Source organism: Theropithecus gelada, chromosome 2, assembly GCF_003255815.1.
Source record: "Theropithecus gelada isolate Dixy chromosome 2, Tgel_1.0, whole genome shotgun sequence".
Lineage (NCBI taxonomy): Eukaryota > Metazoa > Chordata > Mammalia > Primates > Cercopithecidae > Theropithecus > Theropithecus gelada.
Genome location: NC_037669.1, coordinates 45,678,054 through 45,698,681, shown reverse-complemented (window position 1 = coordinate 45,698,681; position 20,628 = coordinate 45,678,054). Strand labels below are relative to the sequence as shown.

The window sequence follows — 20,628 nt, the reverse complement described above, 5'->3', positions numbered from 1 at the left end:
CTCTGACGAACACTAAAGTGACCTTCGTTCCAGCCGTGCTTTACGTTAATGTCCTGTTTTACTCACCTCACCTCAAATGATGTGTTCATACACTTGTGTACTGTCTCTCCCCACACCCGACAGGCATTTCCACTGATGGGAACAGAGCCTTTTGGTTATTGTCATCACTTAAACCAGGGCCGGGCTTATAACCAGCTTGCAGATGTTAGCTAAATGAATGGACTCTCCTCCAGCTCTCTCCTGGGTCATGTATCTGTGTGAATCCTGCAGACCACATGTCTTGCTTTGGTGCAATGAAAGAAGGAAAAGTTGATAACTTCATAATTGAACCTATTATGATCCATTCCCCCACCTACTTGCTCAGTCAGTACCCTCTGGGCTCAGCTCGCTGTCGGTTACCCATGTGGACTATTTGAGGTTTCTCATTCCTACCTACCAGGTAGCTGATCAGCCCCATTCCTGTGCCAGTGCATGGAGCCAGCGTGGAGGGTGTAGGCCAGAAGAGGACTGTGCCAAAGCCCGGCTGCAAGTTTACAAACCACATGTCCCTACTCAGGATGTTGGCTGAGGCTGGCTCCTAGTCACAGCCTGCACAGGCATAGACAGATGGTGGATGCCATGACCCAGCCTGGTCCACGGATAGGGCAGGATGAATGTGCTAGACTTTCCAGAGAAGAGGAGTCCAGGAGACCCTCAGCATAAAGTCCCCTGAAAACAACACAGTCTAACAGTCCAGAAGGCCAGCCCTGTCTTTGCAGGGGCTTATAGAGAATACCATTCCCAGCTCCCCATTTTACAGAAGGGGAAACTGGGGCCCCGGAGATGGGATGAAGCTTAGCAACATAAGCAAAATCTGTATTGTCTGTGACTGTTCAGAAGCATTGCGGTTACCTCACCAGGCAATGTTGAAGAGGCTGTCACACAAGCCTCAGGGTAGTGGTTTTCAATAGGCATCCCCAAACCACTGGTGTTCCTTTAAATGGTCCCTGCAAGATTGTCCCCAGCTCACTGATTCAGCGTGCAAACTCAGATTCACTTATATCTGGCATTCAGAAGGAGACACAGGGCTGTGACTTGTTCACAAGATCAGGCCAGGCACAAACCGGCTTGTAGTGGCAGCTTGAGGATGGCATCAGGTGGTGATTGTAATTGTTTTTAGAGTTACAGGATCCTGGGTAAAGTGTTAAAATGCCAATAGCCACAACACAGAGTATCTTCTTAGAGAGCCAAGTGAGAGTCTGTTGAGTCAAGTCCTAGGCTGTGGATGGGGACTAGGAGATCATGTGTGATAGTCCCCTTCAGAGCACAGTCTGAACAGGAAGGAGGACTTCGGAGGCATGGTGGCCACGGAAACGTGAGCCTCACCTCTTCAGTACTGCCCCCCGAAATCCGCCACCACTGCATGTGCCTCCCAGTGTACCGCGGACAGCACCACCAAGCTCCCAGCACAGGACTGTTCCTGGGAGACACAGGGCCCTCCGAGTGTGCCTCTGACAGCCTGGCTGAGTGCACCTAGAAACGCAGTGCAGTCTCAGATGTACCCCCACTTTCCCTGCCTCCCTCCCCTGCGCCCTGCCTGTGTCGATGTCCGTCAGTGCTCCCAGCTCCCTCCCGCCCTCCCTGTCTTCCCTCACAGGCCTAGTCCCTAATGAACCTCTTACCCAGCTGATTCCATCTTGGTGTCTGCTTCTCAGAGGATGCCAGTAAACACAGGAGGCCATGAGCTCACCCCCGGGGGACCTGTTGCTCCGAGCATCTTTGGAGCAGCCTCCATGCAGCATGGGGCTGTGGGCTGCCTGTCTCTGTGGTTCCTGGTGATTTGGGAGCTCGGGAGCCACAGGTCACTCCTTAGCATCATGTGCACAGGTCACTAAGTGGAGTCCAACTCTCCCAGCCTTCTCAGGCCTCCAGTGTAGTGGGAAGCTCTGAAAGTCAAGGCAGCCTGGCTTCACATCAAGGCCTTGGTGGAGGGAGGCAAGTTAATGAGAGCCTCCCTGCCATCTGCCATTCCTGACTCAGTGCCCCCATCCTGTGCTGCTGTGCCTGCTCAGAGCCATCTGTCTCTCTGGGATTTGAGTTTGCTCTTTCTCCTCTCTCTCTGCAGGGGTGCTGATGATCTGTATAGTGATTGGTGCTCGAAAGCTTGGGGTCAACCCAGACAACATTGCCACGCCCATTGCAGCCAGCCTGGGAGACCTCATCACACTGTCCATTCTGGCTTTGGTTAGCAGCTTCTTTTACAGACACAAAGGTAAGGAGTGTCTTCTTCTGTAGACACAAAGGCTCCATGGAGGAGGGGCCCTGGAACAGGTCACCACTGAGGCCGAAGGGTACTTTTGCATCCAGCCCATGTGCTGTTGCTTGAATGTGTCCCCCACATTTCATGTGTTGGAAACTTAACCTCTAACTTGGCAGTAATGAAAGGTGGGGCCTTCAAAAGGTGATTGGATTAATGGATTAATGGATTAATGAGTTGTCATGGGAGTGGGACTGGTGGCTTTATAAAAAGAGGAGGTGAGACCTGAGCTGCACGCTCGGTTCCCACACCATGTGGTGCCCTGCACCACCTCCAGACTGCAGAGCCCCCACCAGCAGGAAGGCCCTCACCAGATGCAGCCCCTCGACCTTGGGTTCTTCAGCCTCCACAACCATAAGAAATTTCCTTATGAATTATCCAATTTCTGGTATTCCCTATAAGCAAGTAGACTAAAGCAAAAACTTAATACTGAGAAGTAGGGTGTTACTGATGTCAACCTTAAATAACAATATCCAGAGAAGATTGTTACCAGCGGTGAGTCCAGCTATCTGGAGAAACTCCAGAATGGCAACTTTGCAGCAATTTCAGTTCTTTGTCTTCTGGAAGGAAAGATTTCAAACACAGGCGAGGTTTAAAGCAGGAGAGAGAATTTATTTTAAGCAAAGCAAGAGTTTATTAGAGAGAGTACACTTGAAAGAGAGTTGTGGGCGACTTGAAAAATCAAGTGTGGTGTTTGCTTTAGTCCTACCCCCCACATCCATACCTGGGCAATTGTTTAAAGGCATTTTGTTCCTAACTGCCTCCCCCATTATCTTCATGTACCTGGAATTTGTGTTACAATGAACAATAATATAGCCAATCCATAGCTTATGTTACTTTAATATAAATTATTGGTGAACAACTTAGGAACAGCCTCTTCCTTTATCCTTAAAATCCCATTTGTAACTGCTACTAATTGAAGTATATATCCAGGGCACTTGAATCTATGCTCCCACTAAGCTGTTCTTTTTTTTTTTTTTTTTTTTGAGACGGAGTCTCGCTGTGTCTCCCAGGCTGGAGTGCAGTGGCGTGATCTCGGCTCACTGCAAGCTCCGCCTCCCGGGTTCACGCCATTCTCCCGCCTCAGCCTCCCAAGTAGCTGAGACTACAGGCGCCCGCCACCACGCCTGGCTAGTTTTTTGTATTTTTAGTAGAGACGGGGTTTCACCATGTTAGCCAGGATAGTCTCGATCTCCTGACCTCGTGATCCACCCGCCTCGGCCTCCCAAAGTGCTGGGATTACAGGCTTGAGCCACCGCGCCCGGCCTAAGCTGTTCTTAAGTTTTGGGCTCAGGTAGACTCTAAAGTTAGTCATAAAATAGGTGGTTAGACATGAGCAAGGCAGGAGAGAGGGCCCCCAAGAGTGTTGGGCAGTGGTCAAGCTATGGTAAGGGAATTATAAATCTGTCCCCTTGAAATAATGAGCAGGACAAGGGAGGAACCCCAGAGCTGTCTGGTACTCATTGAGTAACAGACAGGCAGGCATAAAACCATCCCTCTAAGATAATAAGCGGCCAGGACTGGTGCCTGGAATTACAGGAGTCTTAGAACAGACAGAAGACACCTGGAGTTAGCAAGCCATAATACCCGATAGGGTTTCAAGCATGTGCAGTGAAAGGACAAGATGGTGAAATTTAACTGGTATATGACCTTCCTCTGGAGTGCTGGACCTGTGAGAGCTGCCCCTACTGAGCATGTGCACCACTTCAGTAAACACACTGCACGTGCAGCTCTCCCAAGTGCTGGCAGGGCCACTGCACATGCCATAGATAAAGGCCCGCCCAGGGGAAGAACAAAAGGAAGACACAGAAAGCCCAGGAAAAGATAGGGGGTATAAAAACTCTAAACAAAGAAGCAAACAACACACTTGATTTTGACAATTGGTTGAGTTTATCTAAAGACCTGAGATCAATAGAAAGGAATGTCTGTGTTACGAAAAAGGATTGTGGACACAGAGTTCTTATTTGCAGAGGAAGCCTTCAGGTAGCAGGCTTCAGAGAGAAGAGATTATAAAATGCTTCTTATCAGACTTAAAGTCTGTGTTGATGTAAATGCCAGAGAGGGATAATGAGGCATGTCTGACCCCCACTCCCCGTCATGGCCTGAACCAGTCTTTCAGGTTCCATTTTAAGAGTGCCCTCGCGGGCCGGGCGCGGTGGCTCAAGCCTGTAATCCCAGCACTTTGGGAGGCCGAGACGGGCGGATCACAAGGTCAGGAGATCGAGACCATCCTGGCTAACACGGTGAAACCCCGTCTCTACTAAAAAATACAAAAAACTAGCCGGGCGCAGTGGCGGGCGCCTGTAGTCCCAGCTACTCGGAGGCTGAGGCAGGAGAATGGCGTGAACCCGGGAGGCGGAGCTTGCAGTGAGCTGAGATCCGGCCACTGCACTCCAGCCTGGGCGGCAGAGCGAGACTCCGTCTCAAAAAAAAAAAAAAAAAAAAAAAAAAAAAAAAAAAAAAAGAGTGCCCTCGCTGAGGAGGAAGTTCATTCAGATAGTTGAGATGGAGCTTAGAATTTTATTTTTGGTTTACCTGGTGAACTCCTAGAGAAAAGGGAAACGGCAGAAAAATTTGAAAATTTTTAGCCTGGCCATGTGGTAGAGAATGAGTTTCCAGGAGAGGAATCCAAGGATGTGACTGAGCCACCAGTTTCTAAGGAGATTAGCATGGCTGAAAGGGTGCCCGGAACTGATAGTCAAGACAAGGGGGAAATGGCCCAAAAGCATTTCAGAGATTTTTCTTGACTCCCCCTCCCATCACAAGCCCAGAAACCTAGAAAGACGGAGTAGTTTCAGGGGACAGGCCCAGAGCATGAGCTTGCTGCCCAGGGCCACCTAGGGACTCTGTTCCCTGTATCCCAGCGCAGCGCTCCTTAGCCATCCCAGCCATGGTTCACATGGCTCGGGTGCAGCTCATGCTGCCGCTCTAGAAGGTACAAGTCTTAAACCTAGGTCCATGTGCTGCTAATTGTCCAGACTTGCAGAGAGCAAGGGCCTTGGAAGCTTAGTAGCCACTACCAAGTTTTGGAAGTATTTTGTCCAAAGCCTGGGGGCCCAGACAAAGACTTGTTTCAGGGCTGGAGCCACTGCAGAGCTCCCCTACTAGAGCAGTGCCAAGCAGAAATGTGGGATTAGAGCTGCTCCGGAGAGTTCCACCAGGACAATATCTGGTGGAGCCATGGAAGCAGGACTCCCACCAAGACCCCAGGACTGCAGAGCTGTTAGTATGCGACTTCAGCCTGGGAGAGCTGGGTGGACTGAGCACAGCACAGCCCTGGTTGGAGGTAGGGGGCTGTCAGAGGCCTGGTAGCCTCAACCCCCACACCAGCGTGTAGAAGATGCCTGGCATGGAGTCAGAGGAGAAAACTCTGGAGTCATAAGCCCCAGTGTCTGCCCTCTCAGGTTTTGGCCTATTGGTCTTTTTGTCCATTTCTTCCTTTTGGATGGGAATGTCTGCCTTATACCCATACCACCATTGTATCTTAGAAGCAGATAGCTTGTTTTGATTTCATAGGCTCACATGTGAGACTCTGGACTTTGGGCTTTTGAGTTAATGCTGGCATAATTTAAGACTTTGGGGCTATGGGGATGGAATGAATGTATTTTGCATGTGAGAATGCCATGAATTTGGGGGACCAGGAGTGGAATGCTGTGGTTTGAATGAGTTCCCTCAGTTTCATGTGTTGATCCCCACTGTGGCGGTATTGAAAAGTGGGGCCTTTAAGAGGTGATTGGGTCATAAGGGCTCTGCCCTCATGAATGAATTAATCCAGTCATAGATTAATAGATTAATGGATTAATGGATTAATGAGTTGCCACGGGAGTGGGACTGGTAGCTTTGAAAAAGAGGAAGAGCACAGAAGCTGCATGCTCAGTTCCCTCCCCACGTGGTGCCTTGCGCCACCTCCGGACTCTGCAGAGTCCGCACCAGCAAGAAGGCCCTCACCAGAGGCAGCCTCTCGACCTTGGACTTCTCAGCCGGTATAACTGTAAGAGCAAATTCCTTTGCTTTAGGGATTACCCAGTTTCGAGTGTTCTGTTATAAGCAACAAAACTGACTAAGACACTGTGACTTTCAAATCAGCCGTTATTCCCACAGGAAGGACCCTGCTGTATTACAGTCAAAAATTGTTTTACAGATGGAAAGCCTGAGGTCATTCCACAAGTTCAAGGAGTGCTCAGGAAAGTGCTTCAAGCTCTCCAAACCATGTTAGGAAGGATGAGCAACTGAAGCCTGCATTTATATGGGTTGTTAACTTCTACCTTTAGGGCAGAGGTGTACTAGGAGGTTGAGTGGGGCCTAAGGCTAGTCGGCCACACTGATGTGTCCTCACAGGATTGGAGGGCAGTGGGCATGCAGTGACAGTTGTTGAGGAAGTGCCCAAAGGGAAGAACCTCAGCAAAGCTACAATTTATCACTCCCCATGGGAATGTGGGCCCAGGGATTTGGGAAAGCATCCCATCTTTACCTGTTGGCAACTGAAGCAGACAAATAAACAGCTGTGATTTAGAGGGTATTGGCACTGGGACCCTTTCAAATGTCCCAGCTTTGGGACTGTCTCCTTGCCATCCTTGTGTTGCCTGCCAGCAGTCATGTTTAATCACCAGGAAGATTCGCCAAGTTTAGTTAAGTGGTGTTGGAGATCTGTAAGAAATAAGATGACCTAATTTTACTTTTAAGCTAAACTGAACTTAAAACAAGAAGGTTTGTGTGTGGGTTATTTGAGTTGGATTTGCAAAATAAGTGAGAGTTCAGGCATCACATGAACCTTTCCCTCTGCCCCACACTGTACTGTATGCTCATTTTCACAAGACTTATGATTTAGACACAAAATCACTGTTGGAGCATCCCTCTCTCCAGTGAGACTGTGACCTTCTCTCTGCTACATTCAGGAGTCACTGGGACTGGCCTGTATTAGATAAGTCTTGACCCACTGAGGTGTAAGCAGCTGACTGTGGCACCTGCTGGGTGTAGTTGGGAATTGGCATTGCACACCGGGGAGGTGTGCTGGGAGAGCATGAGGCAGGCCCTGGGGGTGCTTGTGAGTAGCTATCTGAAAACTCAGACTGGATTCAAAAGCATCCTATAAGGTGATGCTTCTGCAGGCTGCTGTTTCCCAGAGGGCAGGAGACCTGGTTAGAGCTGGCTGGGCCTGACTTATACCTCCTGCAGAAGCCACGCCCTCCTACCATAAAGTACCTTGTCTGTAGCCAGTCTGGGGCACCTGAGGCAGAGGAATGGGCCATGACCCTTTAGTGCAGAGAAGGAAGGAGGGGATATTCCTGATAACACCACCAGAGAGGGAGTGCATGGGACACAGACCCATGCCTGGGCACCCCTGAATGTTGGGCCCCCTTAGCAGGTGAGCCTGCCCTCCGGAGGGTGGGGCTGAGTGTGAGAGGACCATTCTAGAGAACACTGGTGTCTTGTTCTGTCACTTGTGGAAGGGGACCCTCACACGGAGCACAACACAGAAAGGGAGGAATGAATGCATGAGGAGCCCGAGTGTGTCAGGCTCATCCTGGGCCCCCGCAGCAGTGACTGCTCCAGCACCTGGCCAGTCTTCCCTGGCCTCTTGCCAGTGGAGAAGATGAGACGGGGACGCGAGTAGCTACCTGGCTGGTGACCCGTGTAGTTGCCTGGGACTGGCCTCAGCCAGGACCACAGGTGGCATCCCATAGCCAGCCCTGGCGTTCCATAGACCCAGGCCATACGTAGCCCTTACGGGGCTGCTTGCTGTCTAGGCAGCCACCCTTTTTTGCATGTCTGCTTCCTCCTGCTACCTGTTGAGAAGGTGAGATGAGATTGTGCACACGAAGTACTGAGCATAGTGCTGGCTCATGGTGCATTCCATACATTGTACTTCTATTTATTTATGACAGTAGCATCAGGGTGGGAGGAGGCAGAACAGGGTACTTTATGTGGGGAAAATAGCAAGTTTGCCAGAGAAGTGGAGTTGAATGTGGCAGGAGTGGAGGACAGAGAGGAGCTTTTCCAATCACTTCTTGGGATGGTGAAAGTTCTTTGAAAAGTATGGCAAGGCAGTTCCCCCTCAACTGATGAGGACAGGAGCGTCCTCACCCACCTCTTGTGAAACCCAGGCCCAGCCTGTGCGTGCTGGCCTTGGCCATACAAGCCGCGTGTGTCCCTGTTCTCCTTTCAGATAATCGGTATCTGACGCCGCTGGTCTGCCTCAGCTTTGCGGCTCTGACCCCAGTGTGGGTCCTCATTGCCAAGCAGAGCCCACCCATCATGAAGATCCTGAAGTTTGGCTGGTTCCCAATCATCCTGGCCATGGTCATCAGCAGGTGAGCAGGAGCCAGGGCCATGGCCCCCTCTTCCTTCTCTCAGCCATGAAGGCCCCTAGTGCCAGTGTGACACTCACTGCCTTGGGGGTCCGGGATGGAGTGAAATGTAGCTGTGGGCTCTTTCAGTAACTCCCATTGCTGATTGAATCATACCTTTTTACTTTCTTCTCTCCCTTTCACTGAGAACCCTGGGCCTTGTCAGTTCTAAGAGAGGCTGCCCTGTTTACATTTGCCAGAGCACCAGGGACCCAGGAAGAGCCAAAGCCAGGGCCACCCCATGAGTGCATTCGAGCCCCAGGGGAGACAGTGGCTTTCAGGCCATGGCCACCAGAGCTTTGCTGGCCCAGACTCCTGCTTAGGTGGCAGGTCCCCCACCTCGGCGTCAAGGCCACATCTGCTGACTTATTCGTCTTCCTGGTCACTGGCCACGCGTGGCTACTGGTGGGAGCTAGACAGCTGTGGGGTTAGCTCCCCTCCAGAGCCTTAGAACCTTCAGCTGAGCCCAGGTCCACCACCCTCCAGCTCCCTCTCAAGGCCCATTTCCTGGGAGTCGACCTTGATGGGGGCCACCCCAGTCCATTCTGATGGGTTTTTCCAACTTTGTGTCTTGGGGAGAAGAGGTGATAGAGTAGGTATCCTGGCTTCCAGGAGGCTCCTGGGCTCCTTTTACAGATTGACCTAGCTTCTCCAGGGGTCTAAGAAGTTCCAAGGGGTGGGAAAGCTTTTGCTAAATTACAGTGGCCAGTGGGAGCAATTTCTGGCTGCAACATTTTCTGAGAACACGGGGCGGGCGTGAGGTGATCCTCTTGCAGTTTCTGTTTTCTGCTAAAGAGTATCTCAGCCGTGGTTCCAGAGTCTTGGGACAGCCCAGCCAGCTGTGTGCCCTTGAAAAGGCATTTGTTTGTTTTGTAATAAGTGGGTGTTCTTGGATGGCTTTCTGCAATGGTTGAGATTCAAAGTGGAGATGGAAAAGCATGAGCAGGGTGCAGAGGATGCTGGGGAGACCAGCTTGGCTGCAGCAGATATTTTGTGTAGGGGAGAGGAGAGTGTCCACCAAGGGTGGGAAGCCAGGCTGAGAGGGTGATTTGTGTGGAGGGTTGCAGGGCCATTGTAAGTGTAAACTCTGATAACTTGACTGCTGTCTGCTATTTCCCCAGTTTTGGAGGACTCATCTTGAGCAAAACCGTTTCTAAACAGCAGTACAAAGGCATGGCGGTATTTACCCCCGTCATATGTGGTAGGTATTTGAGGGATTCCCGTGTGGTCCCTGAGCTGGGTTGGCCCCCAGGATTGGGTTGGACCTGAACAGCAGACCTCAGAGGGGCAGCACCAGCCCCGCACAGGCAGTTGGGCAGCTGAGCCGTGGACAGACTGCTGCCTTACAGGGATGCCGGAGCAGGTCTTCTCAGATGGAAGAAGCCTGGGAAGGAAGCCCCACATACTGCTCGCAGCAGCTCAGACCCAGCTCCTCATAGGCAGCCCCCAAACATGAGCTCTTCTGACAGAACCAAATTCCAGGCTTTGCCGGCACTGAGTCAAACTCCGGCCTCGATGGCACCTGCTGATTGAGCATGGCTTTCAGAACCAGGGCGCTGGCTCTTGTGACTTTTCTTTTCTTTTCTTTTCTTTTTCTTTGGATTCATTGCTGACATCAGAACTCAGATATTTACACTTAAAAATCTGGATTTCTTCTTAAAAGTTAAGACTGTAACCAATACCAGGCCTACACTGTGGGCACTGCAGCAGTCCCTGAGACAGATCCAGGACTGTGCTTCCCAGCTGCCTTGATCCCCCCACTTCCCTGTTGTCTGACACCTGGCTCTCTGCACATACTCACCTCCTAGGCCTACATCCTGTGGGGTTTGTGTGGATGACGCCTCTTTTAACCAAAGCTTAGTTTGGTGTCTGGTGTCTGATAAGTTTCTGTAAATGGAAGTGATCAGTTAGGAGAAGAACAAAACATAATTTGTCCAGTTTAGCCCCCAGGCCCTGGCCTGCAAGGACTGAAGAAACAGCCTTCAGAGGCTCTTAGGCAGCCCCTGCGTGTCCAGTGTCCCTCCTCCCTTGCTCCCTTAGGGGACCATGTCTTTGTTCCTTGCATGTCAGTGGGCCACTCAGCATGTCCTCACCCCAACAGTGCCACAGTGCCTTCACATTGTGAGTAAGGACAGCAACAGAAGGCTTATTACGTTGGAGTGATTTTTTGGGATGAGTCACCAACTGGGATGCCTTCAGTGGCCACTCAAACAATCTGCATGAATTATGCAGGCCCGGCAGCTAGACAGTGAGGAATAGCGGGGGCAAGCTGCAGAATGCATTTCTCATATGAACAGCATGGTGCCTGTCCAGCTCCAGCCAGTAGTTGCCTTGGGAGAGTATAGATCCAGACTTGCCAGAGTTGACCTGGAAAGAGAAGCTGGGAATCTGTATTAAGGGCCAAGTAAACAGTACCAATTAATTTGAGATTTTTTTTCTTTTTAAAATTATATATGGGCCAAGCAGAATAGATCGCAGCAGTCCTGTACCTGAAGACAATTGTTTGCATCCTTTAGAGCAGCCTACATGGTTGGCCTCTGCCCCAGAGGTCACCCACTGGTGCACACCTGGCCCAGCTAGGGAGAGTGCTCCATGGCACTGAGGAAGTAGGATGGGGGAATCCCCACCTTCCATCAGCCCATCCCCGCATCTGCCCCCACATAAGGAGTGCTCAGCGTGGCCTTTGTCAGCTGGGCCGTCTGGCCCTGGCTGAGCCTGAAACCTTTTTCATACCCCGTGGGATCCCGGAGCCTCAGCAGGAAGCCCTGGTGTTCCCAGAGACCGCATGTGCTCATGGTTTTCTGGGCATCATGACTCTGCCTCTAGGGTTATGTGTTCTATGCCCTGTCAATCTACACATGACCTCGCTCATCCTGTTTCCCCTAAAGCCACTTGCTCTGGGCATACACCCAAAGCATCTGTGAATGTGGGAGTCTGCACTAACAACTGAGCTCCCACAGAGGGGCTCACGTAGCACCACAAATTGAAATCATGCAACAGACGTCTTTTCTTCAAAGCTGTCAGGCCACACAGCCATGAGAGGTGTCCCAGGCACGTCTCCTGCTGCACGCTTGCTTTGCCACCTGTGATCCTCTCTCTCCTCCCCTCACCTTCCCTCTCATTCTTTTTTTTTTTTTTTTTTTTTTTTTTTTTTGGCGGAGTTTTGTTCTGTCACCCAGGCTGGAGTGCAGTGGTGCGATCTTGGTTCAGTGCAACCTCTGACTCCCAGGTTCAAGCGATTCTCCTGCCTCAGCCTCCTGAGTAGCTAGGATTACAGGTGTGCACCACCACACCCAGCTAATTTTTTTTTGTATTTTTTAGTAGAGACAGAGTTTCACCATGTTGGTCAGGCTGTTCTCGAACTCCAGACCTCAAATGATATGCCTGCCTCAGCCTCCAAAGGGCTAGGATTATAGGCGTGAGCCACCGCGCCTGGCCCTCTCTCATTCTTATCCACTGTTTTCATTCCTCTCCTCTCCTCTGTTTCCCACCTTGAGTGGGAAAAAAAAAAAATCACTTTCATTTTCTCAGATATTCCAGCCTATAGTCTGGTTCCTGTCAATGCCTGTGGTCTTGAAGTCTGACTTACCCAGACTGCCTTATCATGCTGTGCTCAGACCTTTCTGTCCACTCTCCCTTCATCCTCACTTTGTCCCTAGATCCCCTCCCCATCCTCACTCCAGCCAACAAATATTTATTGAGAACCTGCTTTACAGCCACATTCCCTTCACCTTAAAAGATGCCAGCAGTCAAGATGACACAGTTACTCCCTGGATACCTCGCTCATAAGCTCTAGGCCACCCTGATGTGCTACCAAACAAGATCTGTGGTCAAGTGGGAGGAAATGAAAAGATAATGAAATACTGAATTAACCAAAGAAGGCTTCCTGGAGGGAGGGAACTTAAAATAAGGGATACAACTTAGAGACTGGTGTAAAGAAAGGGAAAACAGATTCCTTTTCTCCTCGTAGGTGTTGGTGGCAATCTGGTGGCCATTCAGACCAGCCGAATCTCAACCTACTTGCACATGTGGAGCGCACCTGGCGTCCTGCCTCTCCAGATGAAGAAATTTTGGCCCAACCCATGTTCTACTTTCTGCACATCAGGTGGGTGTCATGTCTTTCAGAGGCCATCATAGCCATTTCTTTAAACAAGAAAACATCTGTGTCATTGGAATCTGGTGTTTGTAGCGATGGATGCCTGAAGCCAGGGCTGATCTCGGCACACATCACCTTCAGGACCCCAGAAATGAGACTCCCTGGCTCTGCCTTTCCTTCATTCAATTATTTATTGAATGTCTACTGGGCACTAGGTGTCGGGTTAGTGGTGAAACAGGGAGAGCTGATTTCTTGCCCTTGGAGTACACAGTATAGAAGGGCAGATAAACACAAGTGAGCTCGTAATTACAAACTATGGTGGGTACTGAGCAGCAAAAGTGCAGACTGCAGTGAAAAAGAATTAGAAGAGATACACTTGGGATAGGGAAGCTCCTCCCTGAGGACAAGTGGGTGTTGTTGGGAGGAGGAGGGCCAGAGAAGAAGGGGCTTTCAGGGCAGTGGGTGCAGTCTAGCAAAGGCCCAAAGGCAGGGAAGAATATGGCAAGTCTGAAGAACTGAAAGGCCAATGTGGCCTGAGCTGAATGGACAGGAGGGGATGAAGGATGCTGAGGCCAGAGAGGCCAGAAGGTGGTGATCAGACAGGGCCTTGAGGACGGAGCCTGGATTCTACTCAGAACCACTGGAAGCTTTTGGAGATGTTGTATCTTTTTGTTGGCTTTGAAAAACTAGATCTGTTTTCCTGTTACATTGTTTTGGATTTCTTTTCTGTTTTAAGAACTATCTTTAGCTGTCTTTTGGGTTGGCTGCTGGCATGTTTCTGAAGGATATTTTCACTGGTTATAAAATTTGGTGTTGATAGTTGTTTTCAAACACTTGAAAAATGTGTCACTTCCTTCTGATTCCATGACTTATGATGAGAAATCTGCCATTTCAGTGTGTTTTGCTGTATAGGTATGGTGCCATTTCTCTCTTGCATATTTCAAGACCTTGTCCTTAGTTTCTAGGAGTTGGATTATGATATGTATTGGTATGGACTTCTTGGGGTTTATCCTATTTGGGGTTTGCTAGGCTCCTTGAACACATGGATTTATATCGTTTGTCAAATCGGAAAATTTAAGCCATCACTTTTCAGCTGCACTCTCCTTCTTTTTGATATTCTGGTGACATGAATGTTAGATCCTCTGTTGCAGCCCCACAAATCCCTGAGACTCTGTTTGGTTTTTGCAAAGTCTATTACTCTCCTTGTTTAGATTGGCTCATTTCTATCACTTTTTTCTCCAAGTTGACTGATCTTTTTTCTCCTGCCCTCTCCATTCTGCTATTGAGCCTATTCACTGAGTTGTTTGGGACTTTTGGGGGTATTGTATGTGTTTAGTTTTTTTTTTTTTTTTTTTTTGAGACGGAGTCTCACTCTGTCACCCAGGCTGGAGTGTGGTGGCGAGATACCGGCTCACTGCAAGCTCCGCCTCCTGGGTTCACGCCATTCTCCTGCCTCAGCCTCCCGAGCAGCTGGGACTACAGGCGCCCACCACCACGCCCAGCTAATTTTTTGTATTTTCAGTAGAGACGGGGTTTCACCGTGTTAGCCGGGATAGTCTTGATCTCCTGACCTCGTGATCCACCCGTCTCGGCCTCCCAAAGTGCTGGGATTACAGGCGTGAGCCACTGCGCCCAGCCATGTTTAGTTTTAACATTTCTATTTGGTTCTTCTTTCTATCTTCTTTTTCTTTTCTGAGACTTTCTATTTCTTTGCTTATACTTGCTATTTTTTTTTATTGTTTCAGGTGTGTTTGTGATTGCATGATGAAGCATTGTTGTAGTGGCTTCATTAGAACGGCTTTCATGTGATGCTGGCATCTGTGTCATCTCAGTCTGCTGTCTGTTGGTTGTCTTTTCTCATCTAGGTTGAGATTTTTCTGGCTCTTGGCAAGATGAGTGATTTTCACTTGAATCCACACATTTTGGGTATTATGTGACAAGACTTTGGATCATACTTGAATCTGTACTTAGCTGGCCTCCTTTGACACTGCACCACTGGGGAGAAGGGATGGACTGCTGCCCAGGTGGGGCTGGAAGGCTGGGTTCCCCACTCAGCCTCTATTGCTATCCTGGGAGAAGAGGAGCACCTTGTTATTGCTGGGCACAGTGCAATCTAGGTTCCTCACTAGGCCTCCTCTGAGATCGCCCTGGCTGGGGCAGGGAGAGATGCCTTGTTGTTGCTCCCCACATGGCTTCACTGACAAGGTGGGGGCCCCATTAGCACTGGGTAGAGATGAAAGTTCTGAATATCACCCTGCCAGCCACAGGAGATGATGGTGGTCCCACCAGGCCTTTCCTGACGAGGTGGGGGCTGCAGTTTTTCCCGTGGTGTCCGTTGGAGTAGAGTAATTACTATCTGAAAGTTGTTTTGCTGGGCTTCCCCTTTCCTGGCCTTTGGCAAAAAAGATCAGACTTCTATGGAGTCTGTTTTTTTGAGACAAGGTCTCACTCTGTCGCCCAGGCTGGAGTGCAGTGGTGCAATCTTGGCTCACTGCATCCTCCACCTCCCTGGTTCAAGTGATTCTCTTGCCTCAGCCTCCCGAGTAGCTGAGGTTATAGGCGTGCACCACCATACCCAACTAATTTTGTGTTTTTAGTAGAGAGAATGTTTCACCATGTTGGTCAGGCTGGTCTTGAACTCCTGACCTCAAGTGATTGCCTGCCTTGACCTCCCAAAGTGTTGGGATTACCGGTGTGAGCCACCGCACCCAGCCTATGGAGTTTTTTTTTTTTTTTGTCTATTTGTATCTGCATTTCTTGATGGCTGAGGCCAGGACTCAGTCTTGGATATGTGAGACAAATAAAGAGAAAAAGGACAATTTAGGGGACTCATGACCATGTTGTTCATTGCAGCCCAAGGTCCCCAGCCAGCCTTTCAGAATCTGCTTACGTTTGTTTTATATACAGTGTTCAGGGCTTTCAGTTGTACTTAATGGGAGAAACAGGAAACAGGATGAAGTATGTCTTCCCTATTTGTTCAGAAGTCAAACTCCCTGTTACATTTTCTAACTTGTCATTTGAATATAGAAAAGCTGTTATTTTCTGTGTTAGTGCACCTCAACATTTTATTGAATTCTTATTGTTTACATGGTTTTCCTTTAGATTTTCTTGAGTTCTCATACCAACTTCCAGTAGTAGCTTCTTCCAATCCTTTTGCTGCTTCTTTTTGACATTTTTTAAAATAATACTTTTATTCCTTGTCTGATTTCTTATCATGAATGGATGTTGTTGCTCCTCTGCATTAGCTTTGAGCTACATGTGACCTTTTTTCTCCTTTTCTGTATTATTTTGGTGAAATACATATATTAACTCAGAGGCAAATGGAGACCTACTTTTCATTAGAACTCTATTTCCATTTGAGAAATCAATCATATTCATGTTAGAATTTTTGAAAGTGTTTGTGGTAGGGCCAGGGTCAATCACACTTACTGTAAAGTCTCACACTCAGAGCATGGGAATCTAAAGGAAACCCGGGGCTCACTGGCACATTGCAGGTGTGCTGACAGGCCACAGAGGCTGCTGTGAAGAAGGGGCTGCCCGAGGTCCCCGTTTGAGCCGACTGCCCTCCCCAGATCACCAGCACTGCATTGAGTGGAGCACCGCACCCAAAGCTCTTTTCCTTCTTAAGCCCCTTGCATGTTCGCTCTTGTCTGCTCAGACTCCTCCCTGCCAAATTCAAATCCCAGCTGAAATATCTGCAGGAGCTCATCCCCACTGATACACACTTCCTGCTTTTTGCCCTTCTTTTTACCCTTACTTTCTTCAAAGTACTTGTCAGAATTTGAAGTAGCCTTTCTTGCTGCTTTTTATTTCTGCTTACTTGATTCTTGTTTCTCTTCTCTAAAATATCAGCTCCACGAGGAAAGGGGACAGACTGTATCCCCATCTGCCAGAACATGCTTGCCACAGAGTAGGTGTCCACTGAACACTTGGGAATAAATGAATGAGTGAGTGTGGATGCCTCACTGAGGACTGTCACATGCCAAAGTGGCCTCGCTTCAGGTCACATGACCTTCTTGGTTCTGTTTCTTTCAGAAATCAATTCCATGTCAGCTCGAGTCCTGCTCATGCTGGTGGTCCCAGGCCATCTGATTTTCTTCTACATCATCTACCTGGTGCAGGGTCAGTCAGTCATAAACAGCCAGACCTTTGTGGTGCTCTACCTGCTGGCAGGCCTGATCCAGGTAAGCCTGACTGCAGCAGCAGAGGTGCATAGCTGGGTAGTCAGCCAGCAGCCTTGATCTCCTGTCTGAGTGAGAGGCTGAAGGAGGCGGGTGGGGGTGGCTGGACATGTGGGGCACAGTCCCTATCTTCCAGGAGTTGAGTCAACTTGTCAGATACAGAGGCCACTCCACACGGCACACCACATGCTGCGTGGCACACACTCCACACCACACCACAAACTCACCACACACTCCATACCACACAGCACATCCCATACACTCCACACCACACACTGTACCCCACACAATCCACACCACACATTCCACACCACACACTCCACACCACACATTCCACACCACACACTCCACACCACACACTCCACACCACACATTCCACACCACACATTCCACACCACACAGCGCATCCCACACGATCCACACCACACACTCCACACCACACACTCCACACCACACATTCCACACCACACACTCCACACCACACACTCCACACCACACACTTCACACCACACACTCCACACCACACACTCCACACCACACACTCCACACCACACACACTCCACACCACATACTTTACACCACACACTCCACATCACACACACTCCACACCACACACCCCACACCACATACTCCACACCACACACTTGATATCACACACTCCACACCACACACTCCACACCACATAGTGCATCCCACACCCCACACCACACACCCCACACCCCACACCCACACCACACACCCCACACCACACACTCCACACCACATACTCCACACTACACACCTTACACCACCCAGCACATCCCACACACTCCACACCACACATTCCACACAGTGCACGCCACACACACTACATGCTGCATGTCACAGTGCATGCCACAGAGTGCATGCTGCATGCTACACGCTATACAGCTTACGCTACATACTGCACTGCACAATACACATTTCATCCTGCACATCACCCCTCACATTATATACTGCATGCTAGACATGGCACACCACATGCCACACACTGCACGCAGCACATTCATCATCACAGGATAAGAGGAGCAGCCCTGAGGATGAAGCATGTTCCCATGGAACAGGCTGATGAGTGGTCCAGCCATCCACTGCCTCCCCAATGGTGGGTGGGCACCAGGCCCCTGCAGGGGGTGCTGCTGCAAGGCATGCGTAGACATTGATCAGGCCTGGACAGCAGTGAGCATGGTGGTGAAGATTAAGCTGGTGCCTGTGTTGGGCAGGTATTCAGCACACTGTCTGCCTACACTGCAGCGAGCTGATGGTCCCCAGTGGGCCTGGGGCCTTTGCAGGGAGCACTGTGGGCACTGGAGGGCAATTCTGTGGGTGTGGTGCTGGTACTGGCACTTTCTCATCTCCCCGAGTTTATGGCATTTGTAACTGTGGTATGTTCCTGACCCTAAAGAGTAGGATTAGGGAAATCCAAGAAGTTGTCCTGAGCAGCAGCAGCAGCTTATGACTCCAGTTGGGGAGAAGGAAGGAGCTGGGGTCAGCCTGGACAAGGGACTAAGGAGCCATGAGACCTGAGCAGGCTTGTGTGGACTACCCCATGGCACCTTCAGGAAGAGCTGACTGTCCTAACCTCCAGGGGAGAAGGGCTCAGGCAAACCCAAATGGACATCTCAGCAAAGTCCCATGAGTGGAGCCTATCGCAGCAGAGAGAGCCCCAGCTGGTGAGTGGCAGTGGGTCTGACTGGCCCTTCAGGGTGCCAGAAGCAGGGCCCACCAGAGGGCGTCTAGGAATGTGCAGACGAGGATCGCCTCTCTAGCCACTGCTTGAGCTCAGAGCTTGGCTTCAGAACCCAAGAGAAGCTGGAGGTAGGAGGCTGGCTGGGGTTGTCATGTCCACCTTGGTGTCTCTCCTTGAGTCTCAGCTAGTACTTTCTGCCTCTACTTGGCTTTCTGACTTGGTCTTCTTTTGTGTCTCTTCGCCCTTCTGACAGGTGACAATCCTGCTGTACCTGGCAGAAGTGATGGTTCGGCTGACTTGGCACCAGGCCATGGATCCTGACAACCACTGCATCCCCTACCTTACAGGGCTGGGGGACCTGCTCGGTACTAGCCTCCTGGCACTCTGCTTTTTCACTGACTGGCTACTGAAGAGCAAAGCAGAGCTGGGTGACATCTCAGAACTGGCATCTGGACCTCCCTAACTGGGCCCTGCTGGTCCCATTTGCTCATTAGAATTTCCTCTCACATCAGTGAGGTACAGAATTCAGTTTCTTCCTTCCCAGGTCCTTGGGATGGTTGACCCCTGCCTCTGCAGTAGCCTTTTGTGAGTCTGCTAAGGTAGCTCTCACACACCTCGGCTCTGGGGTTGATACCTGAGCCCGCAATAGAGCCCTGAAATCGAGAGCACAGCTTGAGTGTGTGAATATGATGTGTGCACATGCTTAATGAACGTGTTTGAGTGTGCACGCGTTTGTGGAAAGGAGGATAGTCTGGCCTGAGAAGCTAAAGAAGAGGCATGTCCAGTATGCTTTGCAGGATGTGTTTGCTCCTTTCCATTCCCATGCAACCCAGATTGGGGTGGAGCAGGAAGGAGCTCCTTTCTGTTCCCAAGCCTCAGGACTCTTGAGCTGTGGCTTACTTGCTGGTTCAAGCTCCGTGGGCCACGCTGCTGCTGTGCCAAGAAGGTGTACAGCCTCCTCAGGATGGGGCCTTGTACAACCCTTCATCTGTGCTCAACATTTGTGTCCTAGCTGTCTTTTTATTTTCCTTTTTGTTTGTTAGCAAAAACCTCTATTTAGATTTCAGTAATCAGAGAAGTGTAAAATAAAACATTATATTGTACTTGACTTTTTATGTCTTTAAAGATAGTTAATGCAACCCTGAGTCTTGGGGTCTATAAATAACAAAAGCATCTGGCACTTCTCTAGTTCAGTTTTTCTCAAAGTGGTCTTCAGCCTAGAAACATCAATGTCACCGCAAAACTTGTTAGAAGTGCAAATTATTATCCCTCAGCCCCAGGCCTGACCAGCCAAATCAGCATCTCTTGGGGGTAGAGCCAGCTATATGGGTTCCACAAGCCCTCCAGGTTTCTCATGCACACCCATGTTTGAGAACTACTACTCGAGAACATCATCTTTAAAAAATGTATGATCGTTTCCTGTCTCTTACTCGCTCATCAGGACAATTGTAGCCGTGCTTGGGCCTGAGGATTATTATCTTCATGTGGTAAAACAGACATCTCTTCATTTATTCAACAAATGTTGACTTGTTATCAATGTTCTAGAAGGAAAGACATGGTGTATTAACTGGAATAATTGAGGAGAGTTTAAGGAAGGCACAGTTTATAGGCGCATGGGGACTAGAAGAAGGGGTGAAGCATCCTGGGGCCAAGCACTACCAGATATTCACCTGTCCTGGAGAATAGTTGGGATTGTGGTTGCCTGAGATGCATGGGGATCTGTAATAAAGAGACACAGCTACATCAGCTTGTGGCCTGGCAGAGAAAGCCAGGGAAATAAATATCCCAATCTCATTCTCTGTCCACCCTTTTATCTCCTGCCAGTGTCTCCCATTGGCCATACCCAACCAGAAGTTCAATGACTAGGGAGCCATCTGACAATCCACAGAGGTTTCAGCCTCCTGGGGCACAGAGCCAGGGAGGCTGGGGATAGATCTGGAGAGGCAACTGGAGAATATTCAGCACAACTATGTGCCAAGCTCCAGGCTAGATACTGGGGACAC

General features: G+C 49.7%; 1 protein-coding gene across 3 annotated transcripts in view; it reads left to right on the top strand.

The window, feature by feature from the left end:
* Positions 1-19,733, top strand: part of SLC41A3 (solute carrier family 41 member 3) — a 93,172-nt gene extending 73,439 nt beyond the window's left edge. For all 3 annotated transcript variants that reach the window (XM_025375413.1, XM_025375410.1, XM_025375412.1), the window contains 6 exons: positions 2,105-2,251; positions 8,463-8,607; positions 9,765-9,844; positions 12,614-12,748; positions 16,775-16,923; positions 18,879-19,733. In XM_025375413.1, the coding sequence (XP_025231198.1) occupies positions 2,105-2,251; positions 8,463-8,607; positions 9,765-9,844; positions 12,614-12,748; positions 16,775-16,923; positions 18,879-19,088 (866 nt within the window). In that variant the 3' untranslated portion in view covers positions 19,089-19,733. The remainder of the gene's footprint in view (positions 1-2,104; positions 2,252-8,462; positions 8,608-9,764; positions 9,845-12,613; positions 12,749-16,774; positions 16,924-18,878) is intronic.
* The last annotated feature ends 895 nt before the right edge of the window (positions 19,734-20,628 follow it).